Source organism: Podarcis melisellensis (assembly GCF_964234715.1).
Source record: "Podarcis melisellensis genome assembly, chromosome: 13".
Taxonomy (NCBI): domain Eukaryota; kingdom Metazoa; phylum Chordata; class Lepidosauria; order Squamata; family Lacertidae; genus Podarcis; species Podarcis melisellensis.
Window position 1 is genome coordinate 40,265,087 of NC_138545.1, and position 20,323 is coordinate 40,285,409.

At 47.1% G+C, this 20,323-nt stretch overlaps 1 protein-coding gene across 2 annotated transcripts; it reads right to left on the bottom strand.

Moving 5' to 3' along the window:
• Positions 1-810: 810 nt before the first annotated feature.
• On the bottom strand, positions 811-19,737 carry WNT9B (Wnt family member 9B). 2 transcript variants are annotated; one of them, XM_081884309.1, is made up of 4 exons: positions 19,449-19,737; positions 6,119-6,375; positions 4,574-4,839; positions 811-2,706 (listed from the first exon to the last, which is right to left on the bottom strand). In XM_081884309.1, the coding sequence occupies exons 1-4, from the start codon at positions 19,553-19,555 to the stop codon at positions 2,230-2,232; spliced, it is 1,107 nt and encodes a 368-aa protein (XP_081740435.1). In that variant the 5' UTR covers positions 19,556-19,737; the 3' UTR covers positions 811-2,229. The 2 variants fall into 2 exon arrangements, with proteins under 2 accessions (XP_081740435.1, XP_081740436.1); XM_081884310.1 differs by lacking the exon at positions 19,449-19,737 and adding an exon at positions 8,604-8,635.
• Positions 19,738-20,323: the final 586 nt, after the last annotated feature.

Sequence of the window (20,323 nt, forward strand, 5' to 3'; positions counted from 1 at the left end):
TAACCCGTTCTTGTTCAACAGTTCTCCTTTTATTCTCACAGCAATCCTAGGGGAGGTCAAGTTAACTGAAGGGGAATGGCTGGCCTTAAGGTTTTGTGGCAGAGCAGGGAGGCTGAACCTTACTCTCCCAGGTCAGCCAGTGTGCTAGCAGGGGCTGATGGGAATTGCAGTGCAGAACACCTGGAGGATGCCAAATTGACAAAGGCTGCCATACACTTGTCCCACTGCCCCCCCTCCCATAATATGGCCATCAAACTTTAATACTTTGCAGGGCTGCTGTAAGCCAGGCTCCCTTATCCACAGCCCCCCTTCCCCTCCCAAGATATGGGGATAGCAATGATGAATTTTATTAGCATTGGAAGGATAATTTTAAATATATATATTTATGAACCTTTTAAAAATAGTTACATAAGACCAAAGTTTTTTTTAAAAAAACAAAACAAAAACTCCCATCTTTTTAGTTACCTGAGCAGCAACCGCAGCTACACTAAAAGTAAAGATTTCTCTGTTGTTTTTTATGGGTAGTTATTACTTCTGCCTCAGGGAAGGCCAAAAAAAACCCCCAGCATCAAGCTGAAGTAAAAACAGCATCAAGCTGGCTCCCTCCTCCAGATACTGGATTTTTGGTCTGTTTTGTTCCTTACTTGCTGCGACATCACATCCAGTTTAGCATTATGACACTAACGAAGATCACGCAAGCCGCTACAGCCAAGTGACCCCAAAAACCAGTAGTGTGGGCAACTGAGGTCAAGGGCCGTGAGGGCAATGAACGGCATCTAAGCAATGCAATAAAACACTCTTTTTTTAAAAAACAAAACACACAGCAAGAAAATCACATGAAAGAAAGCAAGTATGTTTGACTCAGGCTTACAGACAGACCTGTCATGGAAGCTGCCCAGTCCTTAGCCGCTTTAACTCTGCTCGTTTCACATAAAAACAAGTGGACCTGTCCATCTATCCTCACCCGCAACTATAAATAGTTCCACTGGAAATAGTGTCCACATTCCTAGGTTTGCCCCCCTGTCGTTGCCCAATAGATGATTCCATTTGCAAACTCAAGCTATGAGAGTTTTCTTCTTCTTCCCCCAAATCTTAGCTCTTCGAAAGCCTAACAAAATGGAGGCAGGTGCTGGCCTTTGTCCATTCGCACGTCCTGAATTCTCTGCTCCTCCTCTTTGTCCTCGGATCCCTTAAGAACGCAGCACCTCATCTCTGCCTTCTCAGGCGTGATGCCCCACAACCCACCCCAAATTCACTGCAGGGCAGAACCAGAGACCATGCTTATCCCTAGGGGGGTACAGCCCAGTTTCCCTTAGAGCAGGTCATGTGGGGCCACGCAGGGTCAGGTCCAATTTTTTCTGGCACACGACAAAGTGCCTTTTCACATAAGACACCTCAAATAAGTCCTGGCAGCAGCAGCAGTAGCCTGAATCCAGCGCCGGCCGGCTAGGAGCAACCGTTTAGATTTCTCACAATGACCTCAAGCGATGTTACGCCAGGCATTGTGGGAGATTTAAATGGAGGTGCTCAGCTGTTTTTCTAAAGGGGGACCGGTGTAGAAATCAGCAGTGGGCCCTGCTGGCGGGGCTGCAACAGCTGCCCGAGGGTGCCATCGGCCGAAGCTGGCGCTGCGACTAAAGACTGCAGCGCTACCCAGAAAGAGGCACGTGGTTCAAAGAAAATGCTGCGTTGCGGCCATGGAAAACCCATCCATTCACCCTCCTGGAAGCTCATCAAAACAGATCTTCCTGGGCTAGCTGCGACTCAAGACCCCTGCCTTAAACCAGACCCTTGGGCCTTGTTCTAGAGAAGTTCTGGCAGCTTGGTCCATGCTTTGCACAGCTCAGGTTCCAGTTTCATTTGCCGTTAAGAAAATTTGGCTGGGGAAGACCCCTTGCGCAAGACCTCAGGCAACCACTCCCAGCCAAGAGTCCTGGGCTGGGCTAGATGGGCTGGGACAAGGCAGCTCCTTAGATATCTTACGAGAATAGGTCCTTGACTCTTTTCTTGGTGCCGGCCTTCCCACAGCAGAGGCAGTCCTGGAGATTGGCTGCTGGTCCACAGAACCGTAAAATCCAGGGCTGCAGAACTCCTGCAGCTTCCAAGTCCCACCCCTTGCTAGCTTCCATATCCAATGCAAAGGAGAGGACCGAGTCGAGCTGCTGGCCTTCTGTGTGGTCCAAGGAGGAGCAGGCCGGTCTCCCCGCAAGATCTGCCAGCGCCCGTGTCTCACTGCTTGCAGCTATAAACCACTTCTTCCTGCATGCACTGCTGGCATTCGACGTAGCAACACCACTGCACCTGGCAATGGCAGGAGAAGGTCACCATGCGCGTCTGGATGTTGTAGCCCCGGCCGCAGCACATGCTGTCGCAGTTGGCCTCCCGGGAACATGTCCTCCCGGCCGTGCCCACCGAGTACCGGCTGGGCCGGCAGAAGCTGGGAGAGTCCTCCATGTAAACCAGGTCGGTGGGGCGTGGGCCGACGGGGACTTTGGGCAAGTGGCTGTGGGGCTGTGGGCTCGCCAGCTCCGACTGGCCCACCGCGTCGTTGGTGGCGCTGAATACCTTGACGGCGCCGTCGTAGCGGAGCTTGAGGAGCTTCCCCGTCTCGTGGAAAGGCGACAGCTGCTTCCAGCAGGTCCGGACGGCGCACGAGCCAGAAACCCCGTGGCATTTGCACGTGGTCTTGAGGCCGTTCTTCACGGCCTGCGGGAGGGAGAGAAAGAGAGGCATTTGCTAGGGTTGCGAGTGGAAAACCGAAACGCTGCAAGGGAATAAAGGGGGAAATCCCGAGGCCACTGAACAGTTGTGCACTCTTTTGCGGTTGTACCTCGGTTCTCAAACGCCTTGCAACTCGAACGTTTTGACTCACGAACGTCGCAAACCCAGAAGTAAGAAGTAATGTTTTTTGGAAGCTGAACGCCTGACACGGCTTCCGATTGGCTGCAGGAAACTCCTGCAGCCAATCAGAAGCCGCGCTTCGGTTTTCGAAGGTTTTCGGAAGTCGAACAGACTTCCGGAATGGATTCTGTTTGAGAACCAAGGTACGACTGTATTTGTTTTTTTTTAAATCTAGTTACACTTGAACAGAAGTCCTCTTTATTTTTTCCATTTTTGTTATTACCTTTATTTCTTGTGTTCTCTCTTTATAATAATACAGTTGTACCTCGGGTTACGTACACTTCAGGTTACATACGCTTCAGGTTACAGACTCCGCTAACCCAGAAATAGTGCTTCAAGTTAAGAACTTTGCTTCAGGATAAGAACAGAAATCGGGCTCCGGCAGCACAGCGGCAGCAGGAGGCCCCATTAGCTAAAGTGGTGCTTCAGGTTAAGAACAGACCTCCGGAACTAATTAAGTACTTAACCCAATGTACCACTGTAATTTTATTGTTTGTACCCTCCCCCCTCCGGCTGGGTTGCCCTAGCCACTCTGGGTGGCTTCCAGAAGATATAAAAACAAAATAAAACCTTAGACGTTAATGTACACCCTAACTGTACAAAGCCCATGCTTCCCATTTTCTGGACCCTGCCCACCACTAGCATACGTCTCTTGAAAGGTTCCCCATGTGGTAAACATTGTCCTCACCATGAAAAATGATTCCCCACCTCTGAGGCAGAGAGTTGGGACTCTCCAAAGAAAAGCTCTAGTGTCCAGTTGCTTAATACACACTTGCGCTGTGCAACTGTGAAAAGGCACACAGCACGGAATATTAGTTCTCGGGGAAAGACAAAGATATGGCATTCCAGGGCCTAGCTTGGCTCTTGAGGTGCAGCCTGGAGATTGGGGATAACCAGGGACAATCTGCTTTTGCTACTCCTCTCTTTCTCTCTCTCTCTCTCGGCAAATTGTGTGGTTTGTGATAGGAATTTCGAGGTCTTAGATATATGTTAAATGTTCCTAAGTGTACCAACCAAGCACATACATAGATCAGCACAGGAAGACCAACCTGGAACCATTTTGATTCCCAAACTGTCCCAAACTGACCAAATGTTTTCTCTGCAAGGTCAAAGGAAAATGGAAAAGCCTCCCCATTGTCTTTTCCTTCACAAATCCTGTCTTAAGGGTATGTCTGTGTTTGAATAGGGTATGAGCCTGTGACATGGCCCAGGAACTAAGTATTTATCATTACAAAAGACTGGCCAGGCTACCCAGGCAATCTAATCAAGTAACCTGCCAGACAGGAGAAAAACAACATTCAAATTTCTGCTTAGACCGCCTTTTCTGTGATGTATGATGTATCTGAGGGGTGGTCTTAGGTTACACCCCTTCTGTGATGTATGTATGATGTTTCTGGGGGTGGTCTTGATCTACAGGGTGGCAATTTCAAAAGTCTTTATAAGGCCTTGCACACCATTTTTCTGGGTTCCTCCTCTTTCCTGCAGGTGAGGGGAGCACTGTGTTGCAACAAAGATCAAGCTTACTAGTTGCTTTGCTTCTCAATATTCTCTGGTTGGCCTCTGTTATTCTCTCCTACCAATAGGGAACCTATGTAAGGACTCTATATGGGCTCTTGGATACCCCATAAGGGGAAAGGCCATTTTTGTTTACAATGGGTACCTCTGTCCTCACCTTGATGCCCACGTTTGTGTTGTGGATGTCCACCTTGGCGCGCAGGTCTTTGCCGACCTTCTTCTGGCCCAGGAAGTTTTTCAGGAACCTCGTGCTGTACTTGAGGTTGTCTCCGCACACTCCCCACTGCCACGCCTTGCGGTTTTCCAAGTCCGGAGAGTCGTCGCAGGTGCAGCGCTCCATGCGCCCAGCGCTGCAGGCCCGCGCGAGGGAATGGGTCAGAGCTGCCGAGGACACCGCATACAAGAAGGCCGTTTCCTTGAAACCTGAGGGAGAGGAAGCCAGGGAACCCAGAGAAAAGGAAGTAAGAAAGAGTAGGAAAGTCAGTGTGGAAGAATGGCAAGGGTATCCAACTACAAACTGGGAAACCCGGGTTCAAATCCCGCTTGGCCATGATGCTCACTGTGCGACCTTGGGCATGCCTAACCTTGACGTACCTCGCAGGGTTTCTGTGAGGATTACATGAGGAGCGGGAGAACCATACATGCCACACTAAACGGCCTCGGCCCAGTATACCTGAAGGAGCGTCTCCACCCCCATCGTTCAACCCGGACACTGAGGTCCAGCTCCGAGGGCCTTCTGGAGGTTCCCTCCCTGCGAGAAGCAAAGCTACAGGGAACCAGGCAGAGGGCCTTCTCAGTAGTGGCGCCCGCCCTATGGAACACCCTCCCATCAGATGTGAAGGTAAGAAACAACTATCTGACTTTTAGAAGATATCTGAAGGCAGCCCCGTTTAGGGAAGTTTTTAATATTTAATTCTATTTTTAATATTCTGTTGGCAGCCACTCAGAGTGGCTGGGGAAACCCAGCCAGATGGGCAGGGTATAAATAATAGATATTAATAACAATAATAATAATAATATCCTTGGAGCAAAAAGTAGGATAAAGGTAAAGGGACCCCTGACCATTAGGTCCAGTTGTGACCAACTCTGGGTTTGTGGCACTCATCTCGCTTTATTGGCTGAGGGAGCCGGCGTACAGCTTCCGGGACATGTGGCCAGCATGACCAAGCTGCTTCTGGCGAACCAGAGCAGCGCACGGAAACGCCGTTTATCTTCCCGCCGGAATGGTACCTATTTATCTACTTGCACTTTGACGTGCTTTCAAACTGCTGGTTGGCACAAGCAGGGACCGAGCAATGGGAGCTCACCCCGTTGTGGGGATTCGAACTGCCAACTTTCTGATCGGCAAGTCCTAGGCTCTGTGGTTTAACCCACAGCGCCACCCACGTCCCGAAAAAAAAAAGTAGGATAGAAACACAATAAATAAGCAACTGTTTTTTAACAGCAGCAGGTACCCTAGTTGCTCAGAGCAGCGAACAAGCCTGGCAAAGGTTTTCACAGGGGGTTCTACATTATCACTTGATCGACTCTGGCCATAAGGTGTTCAGAAGTGCAAACCTTAGAACCTCTACTCTGGTTTGCTTTTCTTTCTTCCATGATGACATTGGGGGGTGAGGAGAAGGGGAAGACCCAAATGGAGAAAGCCTAGATTTTTCTCTCCACCCCAATTTTTGGAAGCTGACCAGCAAGCAGGCACTCATACCTCGTTTCAGAAGGTCGGCCCGTCCGTCCAGACTGCAATTCCAGCGCTCGTTGCGAAACTGATACTGGCATTCCACGACCCCGAGACGGATGGCATCCCGTAGGGTCTCGGCCAAGCCTGGCTCTCGGCGGCAAAGCCTTTTCTGCTTACGGGATAAGCGGAGCAGGTCGCATTGCTTCAAGTGAGCCTTCCAGTGGGCAGGGTTGTTTGAGGGCCCCAGCAGAGGAAACTGAGTTAGCGCTTCCTTCCCTGTCAGGCTGAAGGGTAGAAAAAAGAACCATGGCCTTAAACAGAGTAGAAGCAGCAACAGCTATTTCCCAGTTGCAGATTAAGATTGGCAAACCACCAATAATATACCTGCCCGCAGGATTTCTCCCAGGTGTGTACAGGTCTGGTTCACACATGCAAGTAAGAAATCAAGTGGTTATCTGTTTGACGAATGGCAAGGGAATGTGTGAACCAATTCCACTGAAAATTACAGCAGGCCAAGATGAACTAGGAAAGCTCTCTCTGTAGTTATATGTGCAGTGCTCCCAAGATGCACACTGGCTCTGACATGCAGAAGAATGAATTATTATTATTATTATTATTATTATTATTATTATTATTATTATCAGTGCATTTTTTTCTGGGGTACGCATACTCCGAAACATTTTTGTGAGTCTAAGTTTGGCCTCATTGAGGGGCAGTATTTTAATATGAGTAGGAAAATGAGAGCACCCCTAAACTTTTTTAAAGAAAAAAGCACATTATTATTATTATTATTATTCCAGGACTTGAATAGTATCCAGAATGAAATCCCAAAAGAAAGCCTTGACGGTATTTATGTAGGTGACTACAGCGGCAAGGATCCTCTATGCTGAGAAATGGAAGGAGGAAGGAACGCCCTCCAAGGAAGAATGTTTGATGAAAATCTTGGAATATCCAGAGATGGCAAAATTGACGGCACTAATAAAAGATACAAATTTAGAACCTTTTAAAGAGGACTGGAAACCCTTTCCAGTCTATATCAAAAGTTATTTCCCATGTATGAAGACCACAGCAGGGTTTAAAGTGTAAGAAAATAGCAGAATATATTAAGAAGCGTGCTTGAGAAGATGAGAACCTTAAAACACAATTTTATGTAATTCAGGTTATAAACATCAATGTTGCGTAAGCGGGAAGTCACCAGTTTTCTTGAATTGGAATGTAATTGTCGAGTAACAAATTCACTTTCTATATGGAAAAAACAACCCTAAAATATGATTTAAAAATAAAAAGCTGAGCTTGAGGGCTTGTGAAGAGCTAGTTAAAGGAAATGTTCAGTATTAAGAGCTAGAGGAGGAAAAAATATAACCAAATTGCAACCCTCCAACTGACTCCCATGAGGTGGTACTTACATGGTTTGTTGAAGATGTATCTACAGGCCAAGGATCCCTAATGATATCATACAAAATATGGGTGGGACCCAAAACACCTAGGAGCATAGGAAGTTACCTTATACAGAGTCTAGCTACGTATTGTCTACATTGATTGATAGCAGCTCTTTTCTGGATAGGATAGCCCAGAGCATGGCTAGACTCACATACGTCTTAAGTCAAATCAAGACAGGTCAACGTCAACACAGTATACATGGATGGAAGCTGCCAACTTCTGCAAGCAAAACACAATTGCTAGGGTTTTAAGCACAGCTTGGTTTAGGAACCAATCCCGAAAGTTTTCTAGATAATAATAATATAATAATGGTTTATTATTTATACCCCGCCCATCTGGCTGAGTTTCCCCAGCCACTCTGGGCGGCTCCCAATCAAGTGTTAAAAACAGTACAGCATTAAATATTAAAAGACACAAGCTTGTTAGCTTTAAATCCCTGTATGGCTTGGGACCAGGATACCTAAAGGATTTTCTTCTCCAATACAACCTGCCCCTCCACTAAGGCCAGCTGTGGAAGTTCTCCTGCATACTTGTTACACCTTTCTGATAATTGGCAGGAATGTTAGAAAGCACCTTTTCCCCACGGCCTCACCTATGGAACTCCTTGCCACAAGATGTTGTTCCTACTCTATGGCATCACACTACCGGTTTTGTCAGGCCTTTGGCCTCATTGCCGGTTGTCTTTTATGCTGCCCTCTTCCTCCTCTGGTTGTTTTTCCTCGTAATTTTACTAGCTGCTGTGCTTGATATTTAATTGGTGTTATGAATAGCTTTTTTTCCTGTCGTTAGCTTCCTTGGGGAGTCTGGGACATGTGAGTGATGTTATAAATATAATAAATTGGCCTTCTTGGTGTCTTCCCAGCCTTCGCTGCTTGTTAATATTGAACATGACCGACAAGTGTCATTTGAATCTGAACCAGGTATCTGTGACTTCGCAAGTTTTACATTGTCCTAGTTGAGAGGAAGAAAGTATTTGGCCAACGAGACTGAAAAGTTAGGGAGGAAATATCAGTTACTCATGCAGGACACCACTCCTTTAACACCAACAATGGAAATTATTGCAACAGCTCACCCAATAAAGTTAACACACATCTGCCGGCCACTCCTTCCCTCAACCCCAAGGCTTTGCTTAATCTTAAACCTGCGCTGTCACCAATCTCATCATTCTCACCAATTAAAGAGAACACCACCAACATACAGCCAGCACAATAGCAACTGTGATCAGCAGCAAAACCCTGAGCCAAGCTACAAATGAAAGGATGTACGACTGGTCCTATAAATAAATTTTAAAAGTCTAAAATGAAACACATAGCCTTCAGGTCTGCAAAATTTGTTCCCTTTCACTACAGGCTATTTTTTGCAATTAAAATTCCCCCGACCCCAAGCAAAGCTGCTTTGCCATCTGCAAAAGAACCAAAAGACAGTCCCCATATTTTATTCCCGTAAGTGGGAAAGCAGCTTGGGAGCAAGGATTGAAAAACCTGTGAGGGTGGGGGGAAGGGCTGAAACGCAAAAGCCCCCTGCATCATCATCATAATTTATTATTTACTCCCCGCACATCTGGCTGGGTTTCCCCAGCCACTCTGGGCGGCTTCCAACTAAGTATTAAAATAGTGGTCTGTTAAACATTAAAAGCTTCCCTAAACAGGGCTGCCTTCAGATGTCTTCTAAACGTCTGGTAGTTGTTGTTCTCTTTGACATCTGGCGGGAGGGCTGCCTTCAGATGTCCTTTAAAAGTCAGATAGTTGTTTATTTCCTTGACATCTGATGGGAGGACGTTCCACAGAGCAGGCGCCACTACTGAGAAGGCCCTCTGCCTGGTTCCCTGTAACCTCATTCTCACAGTGAGGAAACCGCCAGAAGGCCCTCAGAGCTGGACCTCAGTGTTCGGAAGTGGAGACGCTCTTTTAGGTATACTGGGCCGAGGCCGTTTAGGGCTTTAAAGGTCAGCACCAACACTTTGAATTGTGCCCGGAAACGTACTAGGAGCCAATGAAGATCTCTCAGGACCGGTATTATATGGTCTCGGCAGCCACTCCCAGTCACCAGTCTAGCTGCCGCATTCTGGATTAATTGCAGTTTCCGAGTCACCTTCAAAGGTAGCCCCACGTAAAGCGCATTGCAGTAGTCCAAGCAGGAGATAACTAGAGCATGCACCACTCTGGCAAGACAGTCTGCGGGCAGGTAGGGTCTCAGGTTGCGTACCAGGTGGAGCTGGTAGACAGCTGCCCTGGACACAGAATCTCTGCTGCAATCACAAACCATATTCCCCCCTTTTCACAATTAATTTGCCCTGGGTTTGTCTTGGCATGCAGGAAAAGCGTAATCCCTTTACATTGCTCTCCTGATGTTCCCTTTAGCAGGGTAACTGGTGGTCGGCCGCTTTTTTTGCGATGCAAAAAGCCAATTCCCAAAGTTGGACCTTTGCTGGACCCGACACAACACAGCTTGTCCCCTGAAGATGCTGTGCGATAGAACCTGTGATCTATCAAGCATGCCTTTGCCATCATGCAGCCAAAAGGCCTCCAGCACTAGGAGAACAAGCCAACAGAGAGATGCTTATCGCTTGCGCTCCCTCCACAACCCCGGCAGTGGAATGCTCCTACCGTCTCCGCTCTCCAGAACTCTTCTTCCGGCCGGTGGGCGGCGGCGGTTAATCATTAAAGGAGTAAGTTTCCAAACTACCAAATCAAGATGGTAGCAGTTTCAAGGAGATGTAAGCCCTAGGTCGGGGTGGCCCCCTGACACAGCTACAGTCCTTTTCCCTGCAACTCCATCGATCTAACTCCCAGGTTTATATCAGTTCAGGAAGTAAAACAGACCCCACCCCAAAAGAAGACAGTTGTTTGTACACGCTTAGTGGACTCCAAGGACCCTTGAACAAGGCATCCAGACGTCCTTCCCTGTCACTCATCTCTTCTTCTCTTTTACCTCTGCAGGTGAGGCAGTGGAAGAGCTGGACTGGTGTCTTGCCTCGATAATGATGAGAGCCAACCAAGTGAAACCCAATCCAGATAGGACTGAAGCACTGTTTGTGGGTGGTTCCCTAGACCAGATCGCTGGGAGGTTGCCTGCTCTTCATGGGGTTACACTTCCTCTGAAGGAGCAGGTTCGTAGCTTGGGGTTATCTAATCAAATACCTTTATTGGCACCACAGTACAGTGGTACCTCAGGTTACATACACTTCAGGTTGCAGACTCCGCTAACCCAGAAATATTACCTCGGGTTAAGAACTTTGCTTCAGGGTGAGAACAGAAATCGTGCTCCGGCAGCGTGGCAGCAGCAGGAGGCCCCATTAGCTAAAGTGGTGCTTCAGGTTAAGAACAGTTTCAGGTTAAGAACGGACCTCCGGAATGAATTAAGTACTTAACCCGAGGTACCACTGTATAATATTTATTTATTTATACATACATACATATATACATACCCCGCCCATCTGGCTGGGCTTCCTCAGCCACTCTGGGCAGCTTCCAACAAAATATTAAAATACAGTAATGCACCAAACATTAAAAGCTTCCCTAAACAGGGCTGCCTTCAGATGTCTTCTAAAAGTCTGGTAGTTGTTTATCTCTTTGACATCTGGTGGGAGGGCGTTCCACAGGGCGGGTGCCACTACCGAGAAGGCCCTCTTCCTGGTTCCCTGTAACTTCACATCTTGCAGCGAGGGAACTGCCAGAAGGCCCTCCGAGCTGGACCTCAGTGTCCGGGCAGAACAATGGGGGTGGAGACGCTCCTTCAGGTATACCAGGCCAAGGCCGTTTAGGGCTTTCAAGGTCAGCACCAACACTTTGAATTGTGTTCAGAAACGTACTGGGAACCAATGTAGTATAAACATTTAAGGTCACTGGGATAATTAAAAGGACAAGGGTGAAGCTGTCAAGGGCCATAAGGTCACACTGTGCTTGTGTGCACTTAGATATTCTGCTTCGCCCTGTCTGTTCCCCGAAAGGATAGTTCGTTGGGAACCCTTTTGGGTAAAATTGTGGCTAAAAAGGAAGCTACTAAAACAGTAATATCTTTGTCCCAATCTGCCATGAGAAACCTTATTTGAGTTATAGGCCGGAGGTCCAACATTTTGCTCAGCATCAGTTGACGAGGTCTACTGTGTAGAGAGCAATTAAAGAAAATGTGGTCCATTGATCTGGTACTCTGTGGTTGCAGGCACACAAGACGGGCTTGATATGGAGAATGTGAGAATCTACCTTTGGTCACTGTAGAGGGGAAGGCATTTAATCTCACGAGCATAAAGGCTCTTTGATGGGAAGGTAGTAGTAGCTTGGGGTTATTCCTGGATCCTTTACTGTTACCCAAGACTCAGGTGGCCTCAAAGGCACGGAGTGCCTTCCATCAGCTTTGGCTGGCGGGAAAGCCTAATTACTTTTGTCTATAACTCTGTTGAGGAGGGGCGGGGTTATTGGGTTGCTTTTTATTATTATTAAGTATTTTGTGTTTTTGTATTATGGTTTTCCCAGTAGTGGTGGTTTTCCCAATTGTGCTATGGTTAGCTATGGTTTTCCCAGTAGTGATGTATGGAAGTGAGTGCTGGACCATAAAGAAGGCTGATCGCCGAAGAATGGATGCTTTTGAATTATGGTGCTGGAGGAGACTCTTGAGAGTCCCATGGACTGCAAGTACATCAAACCTATCCATTCTTAAGGAAATCAGCCCTGAGTGCTCACTGGAAGGACAGATCCTGAAGCTGAGACTCCAATACTTTGGTCACCTCATGTGAAGAGAAGACTCCCTGTTGGGAAAGATGGAGGGCACAAGGAGAAGGGGATGACAGAGGACGAGATGGTTGGACACTGTTCTCGAAGCTACAAACATGAGTCTGACCAAACTGCGGGAGGCAGTGGAAGACAGGAGTGCCTGGCGTGCTCTGGTCCATGGGGTCATGAAGAGTTGGACATGACCAAACAACAACAACAATTATGATTTTACGTTATAAACGCTGCTATTATACAAATTATACAAATGTAATAAACAACAAGAGAGAAGCAGCTGTCTGGCAAGGTGCCAACTCCATTATTTCTTTCCTGCCCCACGAACGCCATTGGTAACTGCCACCCCACAATAATGGCTACAATGCCAGTGCCTGTTGATGCTCCAAGGTCTCCGCACTGCAGTGCATGATGGGAATAGGGAGATCTGGGCACAGAAATCCGTCTTGGGTTTTCTACAAAGAAGATGCTCTGACATCAAACTACAGGCCATCTTGCTAGCTCCATTTTGAGATCAAGTCAGTGGTTTTGCCCTACTAAAGCAAGCCAAGTGTCAAGGGTGATAGCCAAGCTGGATGTTACTGGAATAGATTGCCCCAATTATATATATAAGGTACAAGACCCCTGGGCAGTTAAGTCCAGTCAAAGACGACTATGGGGTTGCGGCGATCATCTCACTTTCAGGCCGAGGGAGCCGGCATTTGTCCGCAGACAGATTTCTGGGTCATGTGGCCAGCATGGCTAAACTGCTTCTTACACAATGGGACACCATGACAGAAGCCAGAGCGCATGGAAACGCTGTTTACCTTCCCGTGGCAGTGGTACCTATTTATCTACTTGCACTGGTGTGCTTTCGAACTGCTAGGTTGGCAGGAGCTGGGACAGAGCAACAGGAACTCACCCCGTTGCGGGGATTCGAACTGCTGACCTTCTGATCGACAAGCCCAAGGGGCTCAGTGGGTGAGCTTCCGTTGCTCAGTCCCTGCTCCTGCCCACTTAGCAGTTCGAAAGCACATCAAGGTGCAAGCAGATAAATAGGTACCGCTCCCCCGAGCTGCTCTGGTTCGCCAGAAGCGGCTTAGTCATGCTGGCCACATGACCCGGAAGCTGTCTGCGGACAAACACCTTCTCCCTCGGTCAGTAAAGCGAGATGAGCACAGCAACCTCATAGTCGTCTGCGACTGAACTTAACGGTCGGGGGTCCCTTTACCTTTACCTACTTTGCAACCTCAGCAAGTTTGTCAGACAGAAAGAGTGCTGGTCAGGATTAAAAGGCATCCTCATCACTCTTCAGGTACTGAGAACGCAACACAGGTCCCCAGAACTTCCTGCATCTGAGCATTGCAGGAGAAGAATGGACAAGTTCACGGAAGATCACCTGCCATTACTCAGTTTCTTGTTGCGGCCGAGAAACCCCTAGTAAGAGTTCTCCCCCAAACGACAGTCTGAAGACCAACGCACCGTTTCTGACAAACAGCTGGGTGAAATGTTCCGAGAACTAAAAGCAGGCAGCTGTCGCGAGGCTGCTGCTCCCTTAAGTTGCTTAAACAACCAAAGGCAATAAGGCACCTAAGGCCATAATCAATATTTGTTTTGTGTTAAGGAAATGATAGCTGGAAGGAAAAGGGAATATTGCCTCTTCTTGCTTAGTAGAAGTCCCGATGAGTGTGTGTTTTTGCGTGTGTACACTTCCTGAAAGGAGAAAAATCCCATTTGGTATCCTGTCCATTCCAGGAATTTCCCTGCAATTAAAAGCGGCTTCTGACCCTGCTAGGGCCACTCTCCCTGCCCCACAAAAATTAAATAACCGAACGAAACAGGTGCTCCAACAGTATTGAGCAGGGACTGTCGAATCTGGGAAGAGACGCATCCAGACTCTGAAAAAACACAACACCATGTCAATGCGCAGGCAGAGTCTAAAACTTAACGTAAACTCCAGAGCACACTTTCGTTGCTGGTGTTTGAGATTAGCCACAATCCAGAGATATCCTGCAGCTTCTCGAGAAACCCTCCTCTTCTGACACATTTTCCCCTCGGTTTGACATCATCCGCGGAGGCAAACGCCATTGTCTCTCAAGACAGACAGATGCCAACAACATTAGCACTGCCATGCTAACTGGAACTGATAGGAGTTGTGGTCCAGTACAACTAGAGGGTGCCATGCTGGCAAAGACTGATGGGACTTGATGCTTCAAAGAGGGGAAAAAACAACAACATGCCAATCTAAGTGACATGTGCTTTCTAGAATTGCCAGTCCCAGAATTCCATAGTCTTCGCTGGCAATCCCTACACATAGACAAGAGGACAACTGAGGACACTGGGAGCCAGCATTGTTGATAGGATTCACAGGTGAGTAAATTATAGAATCATGGAATTGTAGAGTTCGAAGGGACCCCAAGGGTCATCCAGCCCAACCCGCTGCAAAGTAGAAATCTCAGGCCACTGGTTTCCACAGAGAACAGGTAAACACAGACAAGAGAGCTCAGGAGTAAGGAGCAATGGGTGGTATTCAACAAGTGTTAGTCTAGTCGTTGGACTGGTCCATTGTTTCCCAAACTTGGGTCTCCAACTGCTTTTGGACTACAATTCCCATCATGCCTGACAACTGGGTCTTGCTAGCTAGGGATGATGGGAGTTGTAGTCCAAAAGCAGCTGGAGACCCAAGTTTGGGAAACACTGGTCCACTCCAACGATTTCAATGGTTCTGCTATGAGTAAAAGGAAGTTACGTACCACCCAGTGCCTAAAGGGCCTTGTATTAGTGAGTATGCTGCCATTTGTGTTGGAAATATGAACTTGGGCAGCCAGGAAAATAGGTTTAAACAAAAGGATTGACTGCGAATCCTCCAGTATTTCAAAACATACATACAAGGTGTTTTAGGGGGCGGGAAACCTAGGTTTGCAAATCTGTACTAAGTCCAGAGAAATGATGCCCAGACACTTCTAGAGTTGTGTGGTACCTTTAAATGCAAAAGAAGCAGGTTTCATCAAGTTGAGCAAAGCCTCTTCTATCTCAGCTACAGAGAGACCTCAACCTCTGAGCTTAAAAAGGAAGCGAGTTGCCAGGAGAAAGTTGCCTGCTTTTTTCACCAGCCTCTCTCCTCTCTTGTGTCTTTAAGCAGCAATTCGATTTGTGTAACGAGAGAGCAAGCCCTATCACTTTTCTCCAGGCCTTCAAAAGGTTGTTTTATCTGCAAAAATTCAGGTTTGATGGGGGCCAGGCCGGTGTTTCTTTTATTTATTTTTTCTACCGCCCTTCATCCGAAGATCACAGTTTAAATGTAAAAACACAAAAATCTATAGCATAATAACAAACAGAAACAATAACCACTACCTCACATAGCTTAAAAGACTGCTTAATTAGCCAAAGGCTCATTATGCTAGAAGCAATTTGTACTTGTGTCAACAGCATTTATGACAGCTCTGTTGGCTTTCAGTCACAACTCGAAAGTGCTAGGTCTGACCCAATGCTTACTACAACACATCCTCATCTACAAGCCATCGTGATTCTTGTGATCAAGGAAGTGAACCACTTCCTTAACCTACCACTAATAGCTGGACCATAAAGAAGGCTGATCGCCGAAGAATGGATGCTTTTGAATTATGGTGCTGGAGGAGACTCTTGAGAGTCCCATGGACTGCAAGAAGATCAAACCTCTCCATTCTGAAGGAAATCAGCCCTGAGTGCTCACTGGAAGGACAGATCCTGAAGCTGAGGCTCCAATACCTTGGCCACCTCATGAGAAGAGAAGACTCCCTGGAAAAGACCCTGATGCTGGGAAAGATGGAGGGCACAAGAAGAAGGGGATGACAGAGGACGAGATGGTTGGACAGTGTTCTCGAAGCTACCAGAATGAGTTTGACCAAACTGCGGGAGGCAGTGGAAGACAGGAGTGCCTGGTGTGCTCTGCTCCATGGGGTCACGAAGAGTCGGACATGACTAAACGACTAAACAACAACAAAACTTCAGATGCGGAAAAGGCTCCTCCTTGGCCCTACATGTTTATATCCTCTTAAAATGGCAATGGCACCCACCTGAGAGGTGCCGAAATTTAGTTCCAGCTGAAAAAAGGCCTGATTATGAGCGTTTCACATTCTAATTAGTTCTTCGTGTTTTCCCGACTTTGTAAAGTACATCTTTCTCAGAAATCTGATTGACAAGTTGTTGTTTTTTCTGGTTCTGCCCCAGGGTGCCAAGTTTGAAACTCAGAATTGTGTATATTTACTCACAGAAATAAGAAGCAATGAGTATTATTTAAAGTGTGCATAGGGTTGCAGTCTTAGATTCAGTATTTCCCCTAAGGCTGCACTTATCCGGGTGTAACACAGAAGCCAGCCCCAATGAATTGATCACACAGCATGTCTCTATTTGAATCATTTTTAAGGCCTTCTTACAAATGAAGAATGAGACTACTCTAATTATATTTGGTGTTATTTCCAGAGCTCCCTCGTTCTGTTTGGGGGAGAGGAGAAGCACTGATGTTCTAATCCAACCTGATGTAGAAGCTGACTGTTTAAAATTCAGACTGCAAAAAGGGAGGCATGATTTTTATTTTTTGCAATGGAAGAAACAATATTTCAAGCAGAGGTGCAAACTCAGAACTGAAAGGTAAATACATATAGAATAATAAGATCAGCAAAAATAATATTGTTATCCACCATTATATTAAAAAAAAATAGCCCGCAGTGGAGCACCATTTCTTTCTTTCTCAAAACACAGCAACACTTGCATTTTTCAGTGCAGTGTTAAGAACTTAGTTTTGCAAAATGGAAGCTTGCTTTTTGAGAATCCAAAAGTTGCATGTAAAGCAAAATGAGAGAAACGAAACAAGAATCCCACACATTGTCATCAAGAAGGGTTCAATATACAGTGGTACTTCGGGTTAAGTACTTAATTCATTCTGGAGGTCTGTACTGAACCTAAAACTGTTCTTAACCTGAAGCGCCACTTTAGCTAATGGGGCCTCCTGCTGCTGCCGCACCGCTGGAGCACAATTTCTGTTCTCATCCTGAAGCAAAGTTCTCAACCTGAAGCACTATTTCTGGGTTAGCAGAGTCTGTAACCTGAAGTGTATGTAACCCGAGGTACCACTGTACACTGTTTATCGCCTCGGAATATTGGAATGTTGACAGCACAATCCCATGGATGTTACTCTTAAGACAGTATTGCCAAGTTAAGTGGAGCTCAGTGTCAAATACGTTTGTGACTACAAGTTTTCCGTTTCAAGAGCTGGAACTCACGTGCTTTTCACCCCAAAGCGGGAGAATCATTTGATACTTCAAACACACAAATATGCACCCTTGAAATCCAAGTCTTAAGAAACCCAGATTTTCACACAACTGCGTTTCAAGACAGAGGCACGCACACACATGTCCATCCCTCAATTTTGCACCCGTTCCAGTACAAACCCAGATTTTGTAAAACAGCATGCATGTGATCCTTGTTTTTACAGGAAAGACCAGGGAAGGATAAACAGGTGCAGAACTCTTTGTGGATTAAGAGACATAAAATATGCAATTGATTGCAAGATGAAGCATGGGACTGCCTTGAAATGGGGCATTTCCCTTCTTAAACCAGAACATAGGGCTCCTGTTCAAATACAGAGAATAATGAGACCTTTAAGGGTTCAAATCCCACAGGGGGCTGGGCTCGATGACCTTTGTGGTCGCTTCCAACTGTATAATTCTATGATGAGTACAGTGGTACCTCGGGTTACATACGCTTCAGGTTACATACGCTTCAGATTACACACTCCGCTAACCCAGAAATAGTGCTTCAGGTTAAGAACTTTGCTTCAGGATGAGAACAGAAAACGTGCTCCGGCGGTGCAGCGGCAGCAGGAGGCCCCATTAGCTAAAGTGGTGCTTCAGGTTAAGAACAGTTTCAGGTTAAGTACAGCCCTCCGGAACGAATTAAGTACTTAACCTGAGGTACCACTGTATAATGAAGAGGTTTGTCTCCCCGCTCCACAGGTCAACCTGCATTTTACGCCCCAAGGACAACAGAACAAACTCACCCATACTAGCAAAAGTTATGGATAAAGCTCTTTTTTTAAAAAAAAGAGAGAAAGAAACAGGGACAAGTGAACTCCAGAATATGTATGTCAGTCATACAAACCCTAAACATCACCAGGTTGAATGCAAGCGGTTTCAAATTCACAGACAAAAATGGAGAAAGGAAAGATCCGAATATCAACCTCTGTGCAAAAACAGTTACATTCACACATGCATGCAGGAAAACATCGCCTGCATTGAAAACTCCTGTCTTGAATATTTACACTGACAGATCTCTTCCCACCCCCAAATTGCTGTTGTGCAAAGCAACATCACTTTTCTATCAACTGCTCCGATGCATTTTGCAGATGAAAGAGATTTCTGCTGGTAGAGATCTGCTGCTACAAGTGGAAACACAAGCTCACAGAACAGCGGCAGGAGGAGGGAAGGAAGGGAATCTCATTCTGCAACCCCCCTAAAATGCATGCAGGATCCAGGAAGCTGGACCCTTCAGTGCTCCCGCATTTTCCCAGTGCATGTGCACGAGCCAGTGTCTCAACTATGTGCAACAACCTAGCAGCTGGTGTGCAGCAGGATCCCGGATTCTGCGGGGCTGGCTTGAAGTGTGTTTAGGATCGCAGCCAGGTCGTGAAGCTGTAATCCACAAGGCAAGTTAACCCAGCAGATTGGCTAACCGAAGAAAAAGACCTTCGAAAACAAGATGCAAAGTGAAGAAGAGGAGCGCGTGAACTTTGAAAAGCAGGGCGAGGAAGTGAAGAAAAGTCGAAAGCTAAGGGAGGAAAAGAAAAGCAAAACGAGAAGGAAAAGGTAGAATTTGCGCACAGGAATGGAAGGAACTTCAAAACAGAAGAGCCGTGATCGCACAAAAAAAAGGGAGACTAATAATTGTATAGTTGATGTAAAAATATGCAGGGATTTATGTATGCAAAATGAGCCACGGAAAGAGAATAAGTCATTGATATTTTAAGGTTGTTTAAATGCATATTGCAAAATGTAAAACAGAAAATAATAATGCAAAATTATACAAAAAAAGAGAAACTACAGACAAAAAAAGGAGTGCAAAAAAGGGAGGGGAAATCTCACCAAAAAATTGGGGAAGGGAAAATGTAAGGGAAATTGCATGCGGGAAGTCTGAGCAAGCCCGATCGCGCAAAAGGAGGGGAAGCGAAAAGCGCCGCTGACCCGAAATAGGCGTCCACCTGCAGGAGCAGCAGGCAGCAAGCGGCCGCGGCGACCGAGACGCGCAGGGGCGGCGGCAGCAGCAGCAGAGGCTTCTCCGGCGGGCGCATGTTGCCGGCCGCTGCTCCTGCGTCGCGATCCTCCGCCGTCTCCCGGGCTCGGCATGGCGCTGCGCAATCGGCGCCCGGGCGCCTCGGCAGCCCGTTAAAAAGGGCACCTGGCTGGGCGGGAGGGGCGCGCCCTCCCTCGGCCCCGCCCCCCAGCGGGAAGGTGAGAGGCAAAGGGCCGCCCGGGATGGGATGGGGTGCGGGGCGGAGACCTCGCCAGAAGCGCACGGAGATCCTGGGACTCGCCCTCGCTCCGAGGGAAAGGAGAACTTCGAAGGGAAGGGCGCCCCTAACCATGTGCAGAGTGCGCTCTCTTCTGGCGCCTCCCCTCTCCACTGTGTAACAGCACAGCATCATGCTGAAGAATCAGTATTAGCTAAACAAACTACAGTGGTACCTCGGGTTAAGTACTTAATTCGTTCCGGAGGTCCGTTCTTAACCTGAAACTGTTCTTAACCTGAAGCACCACTTTAGCTAATGGGGCCTCCTGCTGCCGCCGCGCCGCCAGAGCACAATTTCTGTTCTCATCCAGAAGCAAAGTTCTTAACCTGAAGCAGTATTTCTGGGTTAGCAGAGTCTGTAACCTGAAGTGTATGTAACCTGAAGCATATGTAACATGAGGTACCACTGTATAGCTTGGGGGCCCCCCAAAAACAAATTAAAGGAAAAAAACTGGATGTACGTTTCCAAAATATAGTCATACCTCGGGTTGAAGGTGCTTCGGTTTGAGCGTGTTTGAGTTGCGCTCTGCTGCAACCCAGAAGTAACGGA